The sequence below is a fragment of the Brienomyrus brachyistius genome, chromosome 12, assembly GCF_023856365.1.
Source record: "Brienomyrus brachyistius isolate T26 chromosome 12, BBRACH_0.4, whole genome shotgun sequence".
In the NCBI taxonomy this organism is placed as follows: domain Eukaryota; kingdom Metazoa; phylum Chordata; class Actinopteri; order Osteoglossiformes; family Mormyridae; genus Brienomyrus; species Brienomyrus brachyistius.
Window position 1 is genome coordinate 22,301,465 of NC_064544.1, and position 13,195 is coordinate 22,314,659.

Below are 13,195 nucleotides of genomic sequence, written 5' to 3' on the forward strand. Positions count from 1 at the left end.
TCTAGCTTTGCATCTCTGGCCTTTATATTAATGGCCTATTTACTCACCTTAAGGTCCGCTACTGGTTAAAAGGATTTACCCCAGAAGTGGATACTTTTAAAAACCCAGGACAGGAAGGGCAAACACTTACCTTGGTTTGTTCTGTGGGTCCTTGGTTCCAAACCAGCCCCTGTGTCTCTCTTCGGTAGTGGGGCCACTTGGGTTCGGCTGGCTCTTGCCCAAGTCTATTCCCTTCCCAGTGGAATCGCTCTTGCCCTGGGAGAACAGGTTTTTTTTCGGTTTCTTTTCCTCACTAGCAGCTTCTGGCTTTACCACTGGGGCTGCAGGGGCCACCTGCCCCAGGACCTGGTCCTCCAGGCCCCCGACTGGCTGCTTTGGTGCGGGGGCCACGATGGACTTCTCCTCCTTTCCACCTCTGTCGAAAGACCAGCGCCTGACAGCCCCCACGGCCCTGGCGGGGTCCTCGCTGCGGCGAGTGAGATTCTGGAGCGAGCGGGAGAGGGGCGAGCACTTGTCCAGCAGGCCCAGCCGAGTCTGCAGGACGCTGACGCTGCGGGGCACGGCCGGCTCGCCTCCGTAAATGTGGCTCCCGTTGATGCACAGCGTGGAGCGTGAGAGCACTGCGCTCTGTACTTTCAGGTTCTCCACGGCACGGGGCCAGGGCAGGAAGGCTGTCACCTTGCTGGCCTCATCACTGAATGCCCTCTTGTGGGTCATCAGCAGCGGGGAGGGCTGTGTAGTGTGCACTGGGAGGGCAGACGAGAGCAGGAGGAGGACTACATCACACCATTCACATTCCTACGGTTTGTGCTTCCCTTTCCATATCAGGACATGCTTATCTTAAAAGCATACAAGTACAGGCAGTTGCCAGATTAAGAATGGCCGACTTACAGACTCATACTTACAAAGAGACTGTCAAAAGCCTATTATGTTACAAATTCAGGTTTAATACAATGGTTCGCAATAACGAATGTACACACTATTTTGTGATGCTCATGAAAACATTATGTGGCAACAGTTTATCAAATTGAGCTACAGCTCAGTGCCACATATAATTTAATATACTTTGATAATAATAATAAGAACAACAATAATAATAATTATTATTATTATTACTATGAACCGTATTATAATTTTTCCGACTTACCTGCAAATAGACTTAGGAAATGGATCTCTTTTGAAAACTGGGGACTGCCTGTACATCAATATTATAAAAATGTCATGCATTGTGAGCCACTAAGCACTACGAATCACTTCTAGCTTATAACCCAGACTTACAGGCCTTCCTTAATATACACAAGTACTTCATAATAAATAGTGTTACGCTTTGATGCTACTACTATGAAAGTGTTCGAGTAAAATGCTGCTGTTTTAGTAGCCAAGGCGGTATAGAACAAACTATGTGTGAATCACTAACTACAGCTTACAAAATCCTGCATGCTTAAGAGCAGGTCCTCACCAGGGCTGTTATCTGCCGTCAGGTTGCTGCTGTTGCTGGGGGAGTTGGAGAGGTCAGACACCACCATGCTGATACCGGCCGTGGGACTCAGGCTGCCGCCGGGTGAGGACAACGTGCTGCCCTCGGAGGTCAGGGACGTGCTGGAGCGTGTGTCTGAAGTCTTCCGCAACTTCCCCTTCCCAAAGAAGCCCTTTATCTTGCCCTTTCGAGTCAAGGCCCCCTCCTCGGCATCCTCGTCATCACCGCCATCACCCGTGAGGCGCCCCGAGCCCGAAAGGGCGGCATATCCTCTGGGCACGATGGCAGAGTTTGTCTCGGCGTCCCCCCTCTTCTTGCCCTTGACGCGGTCCTTCAGCTTGCCCAAGGCGGATCGCGGCTTGTCCTTCATGGAAAGGTCGTACATGCTGGCCGTCAGGTTGTTGCGGGTGAACTGGACGGTCACCTGGACCTCACCCCGTTCCTTCTCACGCTTCCCTGACTTGGAGTGCAGCTTATACCACCTGGGCCAATGCAAGAAGTGACAGTCAGTTTGTCATCCAGTCACAACACCTGTTACTCCCCAGCCAATAACTAAACCCCTAGGTCCCATTTCACATTCCTTAACTGAATTTTAGACTCTGAGGCTGGATTTGCAATATAGCTTTCAGAGTTAAACTCTGAAACTAGATCTACATCTGCAAGTTTGTGTCTGACACTCAGGCCAAGGCGGGGAAACATGATGAATCCCAGTTGATCACAGGACGAATACACATATACACTAGGGACAACTTCGGATGCCAGTCACCTACCTGCACGTCTCTGGACTGCAAGAGACAACTTATGTACTGGGAGAAAACCCACATGACATTGCGAGCGCATGCAAACTCCAAAAATATCAAAAGTATGCGGTGAGCAAGGAGGCACAAGAGACCAGCGTACAGGCAAATACTCCTTGAGAGGGAATGTTTATATAGATGAAAATATACAAAAGTAATGGGAGGAAGTAGTTCCCTCAGGGCAGTAATCCTCTTAGATTTATGAGTATAGAGAACGCTCCCTCTTAGGAGGGGCTTTAAGTCTTTCTAGGGACGACCGTCCTCCTGTTGTCCTGGCGGCAATTATTAGACACCAGCTAGCTATGTCTGGCTGCCACTCCTTTTGGCTAAAGGTGAGGAAACCTGTAACTGTACTGTGTGGTACTGGTTGCCCCCAGTGGACCATCACATTATAACCCCCTGAGCAGCATGTTGAGCCACCAAGCAAGATGCACAAGGGAAGGAGGACACATGGAGCATGGATGGAGGCAAACCCTCCATGGCAGCCCACAGACAGTGCATGTAGAAGGAGCCATCTTCATTTCCATGGACTGTTCTAGCATAGAGCTGCATTGTAGAAGTGAACTGTTGGAGGGTGAGGAACCAGCTGGTCATTTGGGTGTTGGTGACCTCTAAGGGTGAAGGGCTGCCCAAGGTACCTCAACTCTTGAATGGCCCATTTGATGCCTAGAGCCTCACAATCCATGCCAGTATAACTTTGGTAGGACTGAGCTTCCAAGAGATGAACAACATTGGGTTTTCCTCACCCTGAATTCCTCAGAGTGGACAGATAACAAGCTGATGTCTGAAGCTTCCATGTACAGCCTGGACAGCTCAAAATCTGGGGTAGAATGGCCCGGTTCAGTGGTGAGGGTCCCTTTTATTGGCTCAAAGGAAAGTTCAGCTTCCTCAGTTTACTGGCCATGGTTGAGTTGTTTCTTCCAAAGCTCAGAATGGGGTTGCTGTGGAGGAAAGGTCTGGAACAAAGGAAAGACCCCAGGACAGTCCCAGCAATGCCAATACCTGGTTCTTCATGACAGAGTCAGGGAAAACCCAGATAGCTTGGACCTTCATTTTGAGTCAGATGCTGAGCAGTGGCAGATACTCTGACAAGTACAGCATGGCTGAGTGACACTGTAGAGACTCGATGCAGGACATTTAATCAATCCTTTATTTTCCATTTGCACAAGTACAGGTACTTTGGGATTCTTCTCTTCACCAAACCCGTCTTGCTCTCCATAGCTTAGAGGTCACAGTGCAGGACCAGCCAACGTGCGGCCGCCGGAGCTGGGGGTTAAGGGCCTTGCTGAACGGTCCTCAGACATGTGACTGTTCTGCTGAGGCCGGGACTCAAACTGCTGATATCAGGCACAGGCCAGGTTCCACCCTGATTGATAGGCTCCTCCCCCAAAATGAGCTCAAAATGTATGCTGTGGCACTAGGGACACTCCTCACATTGCCAAGTACCGGGGGGGAGGGAATTATAGAGGACTAACTGGGCAAGGGTAAGGTTGCCAAAATCCAAGCAAGGTTGACACAAGGTAACCCTGTACCCAAAGCCTGCAGATTAGGGGGTGAAGCAGTTTACCCTGGTGTACGCAGCTAGTCATCCAGGCTTTAAGGCCTGCCCACAACCTGAGTTTCACAAGGAATGGGCTCATCCCACAGAAAGAGGTGGTTCCAGATCACCTGAGACTCCATAAATTGGTTAACTTCAGGTCCTGGTCATAGGGGTAAGTCTTGGGTGTGTTGTTGCTAGGCTCCTGTTGGTTTGTCAGGCCCAGGCTTCAGGAGCCGGAGCAATGCAATGACTAAGACTAACGACTTAATGGTATCAAGCATTTCAGCAGAGACTGGAGGGTCGTCAGAATGGCACAACTCAATGTGGGGGAGGGTGTATAGGAACGAGGCCAGAGCTACCTTTTCACCACTGTATTGCAGTGTGTGGCACTGCACCTGAAGCCAGCAGTGGGCCAGCCACACCAGCTGCCAGGCAGACTCTCAGCGTTCCCTATCAGCAGGGTGCACAAACACAGTGAGGTACACCTCAATGTCATCCTCAGCAAGGGGCAGAGACAGACTAGACATTTTGGGAGATTGTACACAAACTGGCAATGACATCTTGGTCCCATGTAAGGGACATCTGCACTAGTTTCTGCACCACATTGGCTATTTGGGTACTTGCTGGCTCACAGGTTGCATGCAGCATCTTGTCCTATCTGCATCTGCTATCAGAGTGGCGTGCAAAGAGGGATTGGAGACAAAGGTGCGGGCAGATACCCCTCGAGGAGCAATTAAAACTGTATATTAAAATGATTTAAAATATTCAGAAGTGTTAATTAGGAGGCAGTTGTCGCTTCAGGGGAGCTTTCCTCTGATTCTTCTTTGCCAGTTCCTTTCTCCTGAGTTCCTGTGTAACACTGACTTAAATCCTTAATAGGGATCCCCGTTCTGCCCCTTACTGGGGCAACTATTGGCCACCACCCATGTCATGTTGGTGCTTCTTTAGGTAGATACTGAGAAAACCAAAGTCACCAACAGAATGTGTGGTGTTGGGCGCCCCCTATTGGTGCTTGGCCAATTTCTAGAGGACTGTCACATCCATCCATCCATCCATTTTCCAAGCCGCTTATCCTACTGGGTCGCGGGGGGTCCGGAGCCTATGGGCACGAGGCAGACTGTCACATAAGATTTCAAATAAAAGACAAGTTTGTCTCAACGTTTCTGCCATATTTCAAGAAAAAAAATGACATACAGCTTTCTGGATGTTTTGATGCCATCTGTTTATCCTGATGCTGTTGCTGCCGAGTGGGACAGTGTTTCACCCACATTTTGTGCAAGACAGAGTGTAGGCTGTAGGCAGTCTATTTTTGTTTGAATCCTTCCTGTGTTTCGAACTCCTACCCATTCTAACATTTATTTATATTCCTGCGCACTGTACACACAAATTACCTGCAGTTGTAATAGTTGTAATAAAACCATAAATTGCCCAAAAATACTGTGTTTTAAAGTCCAGATATTATGCTCAACTATAAATGCTGCTAAAATATAATCAGGCAGGAACAGTATGTCACTCTTTCAGCAGTCCAGTGAAATGCTGTTGTGTGGTTTTACCAGTTTTTACTGAAGGAGAGACGCACACTAAAGGGGAGTTTCTTGCCCCCGCAAAAGTTGGTGCCCTAAGTGGTCGCCTCTGCCACCGAATGGACTGATTGGCCCTAATTATAAGGTTGGGGTAAAGGGGGGGGTTGTCTTCTGCAGGGATATTAAGTGCCAGGCCAAACAGGCTTTAGTGCAACAGGTTTCCCAACTTTCACTGTAAAAAGATGCAATGGGCAGTCATTTCTGGTCCAGGTGATTCCTTAAATTGTCAGAAGCCTGCAGAGCCAAACCCTCCCTCTGCTCCTGGGCTAAGACCCTGACACAGAGTGATTCTTGAAGCCTAAATCCTCAAAAAGAGGCCACCTTAAACAGCCTACTAGCTTTTCAATATCACTTTGAAACACAACACATAGATAAATCCACCCAATCTCCTGATCCTACTATCCTCTCTACCTATTTAGAACATCTGAAATTATTACCTTTAGCCTGCTGCAAGTTCAAGGTGCTTTCTGGGAAGAGCATGGATGTGAGTTGGTACCTCAAACTCTAAATTGTGTCTTTCTAACATAGAGTAGAATCATAAAATCATCCCACCAATTCCTTGCATTTTGGGACATCCTCCCTCCAGCTTCCATCCATGTAACAATCACCCTCACAGCTGCATCAGAACCAGAACCCTCTGTACTGTAGGTTCCTCCTGACTACACAGATTTACCAGATATGCTCTTAATTTTGGGTGTCTTGGTGTGCAGTGGTTGGCTGTTAGTTCTCTTAATGATACCATTTAACTGAAATCTAAAATGGAATGTAAGCAATGTATCGAGACTATCTGATGCTCACTACACAGTGAATCGCAGGGCCTCTGTCATATTCTACCAAATCCATTAAAGCCATTAAACTGATGTGTCTGAACGAGAGGTGTAGATCACTGGCCCCAAGGAGATTCAATCTGATCTCAATTATTGAGGGAACAATTCTATGTATCCGAAATCTTTCATTTGTAACACAATTCGATTTCATTAATCAATTATTTAACCTCAATTGAAACCTTTTTTAACTTAGTTGAAAACTACTGAACTAGAAAAACACAACAGGAAAGTGCTATAGGCAAGCCAGTAATTGGTGAATGATTCGATAAAATCCTTCATCCTTCACTATGTAAAACGGCTGATCGTCCAACGCAGTCATCTCCATTATTTTAGTAGCCGTGTCTTTAGCTCTGATGCTGCTAACTTTGCATGTTATTGAAGTAAATATCAGCCAAGAATGACCAACTGAACCAATGCAGATATCATGATTTTTGAAGAATTTCGACTGGCACTGATATGTTAACCAATGCATCTTGCATCTCTAAGGCTGAGACGTTTCACATAGCAAGCTAGTTAGCTACCTCAGATTCTTGACCATGGCTACAGTAGCTAACAAAAAAACTGACTTTGTTGCGTTACAAAACAGTGTTGTTGAGCAAAGTTTTAACTATGAGAGATCATTCTGTGCTACAAAACAGTGGTGAGCTTCTGAAACGTGGCACTTCCTTTAATAATATTAATGAACTTTTCCTGCCATCCTGCATTTTGGAAATTCGCACAACTTAGAAGTTGGAAAATCTTTAAGAAAAAGATTCTGACATTACAGACTCAGTCGAATTACCAGCATAGTAATCAATTCATCACGATGCATCGACGCATCTTTGCACCCTGGGCCTCAGCCACTCTGCTTCCAGCATAGCTCACCAGACAACTTTCACTAAGAGGAATTATGGTCTCTGCTTATATTCCTCATAAAAATGCCACTTTTTTATGCCTGTTATGGTTCTTGACTGAATACAGAGTCTACCATTTTATGTATTGCAATAAGTTATGATGTCTCATTTTATCTCTCAAGACAAAAGATAGTCATTTAGCTAAAGAACCACACAGAAGCATAACACATAAATCTCACTTTTTAAAGAAAATCCAAGGTTCAGATTCCCTATTTGTGGATGAGCTTGATACCTTTTGATATGTTGATATGTTTTGGGGACCCTTCAAAATAATAGAAACTGCAAGAGATTTTATGCTAAACATTCCATTGTTCCAGAGGATTCTATTCTATAGGATCCAGAGGATGTCTATTCAGAAACAAATGGCAGCATGTATGGGGCTGAACTGAACTGATCTTCTCACCCTTACTCGCAAAACAAAAGGCCGTCGTGATTCTTTTGATCATCATTAATGGTGCTAGACATCCGAAAGATGAGAAAGAGAGAAAAGCTTTACGAGAAACACGTGGAGATGTTCAGCGGAAGATATCTAAAGGTCCAAGGATTCATTGCAAAGAGAGAATCCTATTTTTAGAAACTAATAAGAGACAACCACCCTGCAGAACTATCAGCTATCTATTTATTCATTACATTCTTTCAAAAGTGTGACTTGATAACGGATCATTTAGGAAGCATTCCGCATCATAATGACCAGTGCTTTTCATGAAGGCCAGTCTTCAGAGCTTCATATATTTCACCAGTTATAGCAGTTTTATGAAAACCAAGCAAAACTCTAGAGTACAGTAACATTCTGTATGATTTAACACAATTGAGCGAAAACCTGCAGAGTTCAAGCTGTTCAGAGCTAAGCAGCTTGTCCCACTAGATTGGGTAACAGCTTGGGAAAGGTTAAGGACTGCTTCACACTGTTCTCAGTTTTCAGGAGAGGTCAGAAGTGTAGAACAGCACTCTATATGGCCCAGAGACAGCCATAATGTGGAATCCCCATGAGAGTCAATGGGCCCACATCATGCAACATAAATCGCTGACATACTGTCGATATATTCACTTGAAATATCAGCTGTCAAATGGTCAGCAGAAACCAATAAATAATAATAGACATTTCCAAGTTCTCAGGGACTATTTCAGCATATTTCTAACCTGTTCATAGAGTGACAAAGCAACGGGAGACATAAAGTACATAAATAGAGGGGAGAAGATCAGGTACCCATGCTGCCACTGACTTGATATTCAAATTTGTAAAATTTTGACAATTTCTGAAAAATCAGATTTGCGGTTTTCCTGAGGACAAAAAGTCATTATCTGGAGAGAAATGATAAACCCGACATCATTTTAGAGGAGACTTTCCCTTTAAAACTACAGAGCAGAAGCAAACACAAGTTTCAAAGCTAAGGGCTGCACCCCACATGCTAACACCCATGTGGCCATTTCTGCGGGCTGAATATTCTTGGCAATCCACACCTTGGTGCTCATCACCCACAGTCTAGCTAGTGTTCTTTGCTGCCTGACTGCAGATGACGACAGTGTTCAAAAAAGAACTAGGATTATAACAGCGTACGGCTAGGTCACCATACCTCTCTCAAATCTGGAATGCAATACACCCCCTGTATACGTAATTTTAGTATGGAAAGTAAGATATCTTTCAGTTTCCTCTTTAATTGGTTGTTTTCAGATAAATATGAAATCTAGTCAGTAAAATGTTGGTCATGAATACAATCTGAATCCTATGTTTAGAGGAGAAAACATTACTGAAAAAAATGATACATTTGAAATGACGGTTCTGAGGTCAGGATTGGCTGCCAGCCAGATAGCTGAGCAATGATGTCACCAGCATGCCTGCGTGTGCCACTCCCTCATTACATGCAGGCGCTCACCCCAGTTAGTGGGGTTTCTCCACCACAGGAAGGAGCTGCTTCCAGAGGGAGGCCAAGGAATAACAATGGGATTAAACACGCATTGTTACTACGTTCCACAAAGTCCCGTGGAGTTTTCGTCCGGGACTGCTGGACGGAGGACTGCTGAAATCGGGCACTAAACATTGGCATCTCTCACCAGCATGAGAAGCCAATCAGCGGGCCGCAGTGCTGACCGATGAATCAGCAACTGGATCCCTAACGTACTGCAGAACTCACCGCAAGTGCACTCTCACAAGCTGCAAACATCTTTAAGATCCAGAAAGGAACACTGTACATGGATCTGATCGCAAAGTATGCTGCCTGAACAGCAGGATATACTCTGCCCACCGCAGCAGAGGGCCTCGTGTGAAAATGATGGCAGGCAGCACCAGTAAAGGGATGATGAAACAAGACAGATCTTTGTTGCAGAGGCAGCTTCTTCAAAGTTCCTGCTAGCGCAGCTCAGCCCCGTGTCCAGGGGGCCTCGGGCACTTTTCAGAGCCCCGCGTGATCTGGCCGTGTGGCCGGCCCGGCCCAGAAACGCTCCCGCTGCATCTCTCCTTCAGGAACAACAGGCGCTCTTGAGTGGGCCGGGTGGATTCTCGGCACTGACCCAAGCCAGCTGAGAGAGAAGCGGCAGGGGAATTAGAGCCAGATGTGCAGTGCTGGGTTACCATCCCAGCCTTACAATACTCCCAGGACAGCAGTAAGTTTTAACTGACGCATTTCTCTTCGAGAACCTCTACCAGCCTCAAACTGAGTCAGGTGGAACCACTAGAGGCAGAAGGGAGAGACTCATTCCTCCGAACGCAGAGGGGAACCTCTGTACCTGCTTACTTGTGATGAGGCTTCCTTGCCGCTAGGACATAAATCAAAGTGACAGAATAATTTATATGACAAGATAGTGTGTGGTCTTGTGAGTTCCTTGTAGTGTCCATGCAAAAGTGAGCCATGGAACTCTAGTGTTTCTATGACTTTACATTCAGATAATGAAGTTTTAAAACATTCATTCACTAGTTAAACAAATGGTAAATAGGATTTGAAGGCTTCAGTCTTCCTCACAGATAAGCAGAAACCAAGAGTTTTAAAAAATAATCCACTACAAACATACACACACACAAATACTAGGGCTGCTTGATTATGGCTAAAATCATAATCACGATTGTTTTGGTCAATATTGAGATCACAATTATTCAAAATGACTACTTACTGACCTTGGAAATATTACACATTTATTGACTGTTTAAAAAAACTTAGCTTTTTTAACAGCAGATTTCCTTGAACTTTAAATATCATTTAACAAGGAAACAAATAAAAAGGCGTTGAAGAGAGGCGTGCTGGATTTAAACACAGAAGCATTACTGTGAAATGAAATCATTTTCATCATCATTTCAATTATTTTGTTTTGAAGATTGTCGGAAGCCAAAATTGTAACTGAAATTAATAACTGATCTTAATACATACAGTCACACACACACAAACCATGGAGCCCAGAGAGGTATAAATGTTGTGTATTCAACAATCCATCTCTACCATTGTCACCCTAATACTTCCCTTGCCGTACCAGTCCTTGAATAGCTGCCTCTCTGAAGCTCAGTCTTTCCCTCTCCTGTCTGACAGACCGACATCATGCGGAGAACTGACATGATGACTAGCAAAGTGTGAACAACTAGAAACTCATCAGCAGATGCTTCAGTTCAACTCACAGTGTATCATGCATACAGCTGAGCGCAAGGTGGAGAGGGAATGTTTAGGACACAATCAAGAGGGACTCCAAGGCTGCAGTGAAGGCTAAACCCAGTTTACTGACAGGACGTCAGCTGTGTCTACTGCACAGCAGAATGCCCAGCACATGGAGGAGTTCAGGTACACCATGTCAGTCCCAGAGAGTCTTGCATGTAAACACAGTGCATTGCAGAGCCACTGTCATCTCTACCATCTCCAAAACAGGAACTATGTGACCTACACCAGTCATTTGGAGCTCATTAGCCACTTACATAAACCAAAGGGGATGTTTGGTGGGGGAGGTGGGTAATCAGATGTAAACCCCGGTAGCACGAGCTCCTAATCTGTACCATTTAGGAGTCTCAGAAACCACCAACAGCACCTTCCCAGAATCTACGCTTGACAGACACACTTATACAGTCCTTGGGAAACTGTACAGATCATATAGGAGGATCTCACAGAGAAAAACAGGGGTAAACAATTCATTCATTGTTTAAAGAAAGCTAAGGCTTCTCCTAGCCAAATCAAAATGATGGACATCTTGGGAAAATTAGGGTTGGGATAAGAGCATGGATAGATAATCACATCCTCTTGGCATGCTGCACGAAACCTCCGTAAATAGGAGGGGAGAAATTTCAAATTCCAAACAGGAAGAGACTCACCTACCCCTCTGCCCACTGGTATTTCAAAACACTACAGCTTCTACAGGGAGAAGTAGACTGGTTTAGTGATGCAACTGCCATTTTATAAAGCAACCTAGGATAGGCTTTGGAAATCTGAAAGGAAATGCAAAAAATAACATTACACAGGAAAGGAAAAGGCCTTTCAAACCATATAAATAATGCTCATCTACTGTAATGGACTGTTTGGCAACCTTTTAAAATGAGCACTGGTCATAAATTTTTATGATTTTTAAAAAACCTTATGTAAATACGTCAGAAGAACTCAGTTTGCTTAAATCAAAACAAGATAATTCCTGAGGTGAACATGTGGTTTGTATGTAGTGACAATGGTTTATTTTTGGTCAGTTTTTTGTGAGACTGGAGTGTGGGAGCGCATTGTGAAATGGTGAAAGGACGCATACAGATCTCGCAATAAAACTAAATGTCAGAATTAGAATTTAGAAATGAGTCATGCAGGAAATCTTTATAAGCATATGCACGAGTAGAACAATATTCTTGGGAGCTGAATTCAACAACATAAAATTTAACTTTAAATTTAACCGGTTAGGGAAATAAATGCCTATACGAATGCGTACTGGAGGGGTCCAGCATCTGAGACAGAGATTCATACAGACCAATAAAAGGCAATTTCTTGAGACATCAATTCATCAAAACCATATGTTCCTGGACTGTGAGAAAACAGCCACACAAACACAGAGAGAACATGCAGAACGCAAACTCGGCACTGGAAAGAAAAAGCTCTGAAAGTAATCGCTGGCAAGTTAAGAACTGCCATTTTGTTTTAATAAACGAACGTGGATGTAATGTACTGCATGGAAACGATATCCAATATTTTGTTTTTTGACAAGATTTTTAAATGAAGAGGTAGATCACAGAGCCACTCTGGTACTATAACTCTGCAGAATCACAGAAATGTAAACATACCGCATGTGTAACTTGTTAAATCTGTGAGTGTTAAATGATTCTCACTGTTTTGCAGAACTCTGCACGTGCTTCTCAGAGATTATCATTCAGAAAATGCTGTGCGTGAGCCATTCAAAATAAATCTCCACGAAAAACAAAGATACTTGTGACACCACAAAAAACAAACAACTATGAATATCGTGTCTTTTTCACAGGAAGTTGTGGTTCAGCAAAAAAACAGTATATTCAGGTGCACAAATAAAAGTACATTTTCCAAAACATTTTCCAATTGGCTGCATTTAAATACTTAAAGCTCTGGGAGATGCTTGCTGAACATTCCGCAGAGATAAATAAAGAACTTGTTGTTAATAGCCTTACATTATTACGTTAAATGCACCAAAAATGTACCAATGGACCATGGGCCTTTATTATAACAGAGAGACAGACAACAGATTTACTGTGTGGAAAAAACCTACCACATCCGATTAATCAAATTTAAAATGCCAAAAACATACCATTCAATACAAAACTACCACCAATATAACATGTCTTTGTTAACTGTTTCAACCCTGCTTTTGCAGAATATGGTGATTTTAAAATTGATCTACCAGGCAAGGAAGATGCATGAACCATCTTCTCAATACACTGTCCTGTGGTAACCCAGGATGCAGAGCAGTGCTAACCTTCACAGTGTAAATAATTCATATTCAGATCGAGATTCAACTAGGTTTGTCATTTGGACATATCCAGTAATGCTGTTAGAGTCTCAGAGACCGAAACCCTGCTGCTCTGTCCTCTACCTCCTTTATTTATTTTACAGACATATTGACAATGAGTAGAAACCCCAGCACTTAAGCTAAGGTTCCCCAATT

The 13,195-nt window shown here is 44.2% G+C and overlaps 1 protein-coding gene across 2 annotated transcripts in view; it reads right to left on the reverse strand.

The window, feature by feature from the left end:
* The window catches only part of LOC125705046 (rab11 family-interacting protein 5-like), a 34,683-nt gene that overhangs the window by 12,817 nt on the left and 8,671 nt on the right, over positions 1–13,195 (reverse strand). For both annotated transcript variants that reach the window (XM_048971364.1, XM_048971363.1), the window contains exons 2-3: positions 1,460–1,959; positions 131–746 (exon numbers count right to left, since the gene is read on the reverse strand). In XM_048971364.1, coding sequence (XP_048827321.1) covers positions 131–746; positions 1,460–1,959 — 1,116 coding nt within the window. The remainder of the gene's footprint in view (positions 1–130; positions 747–1,459; positions 1,960–13,195) is intronic.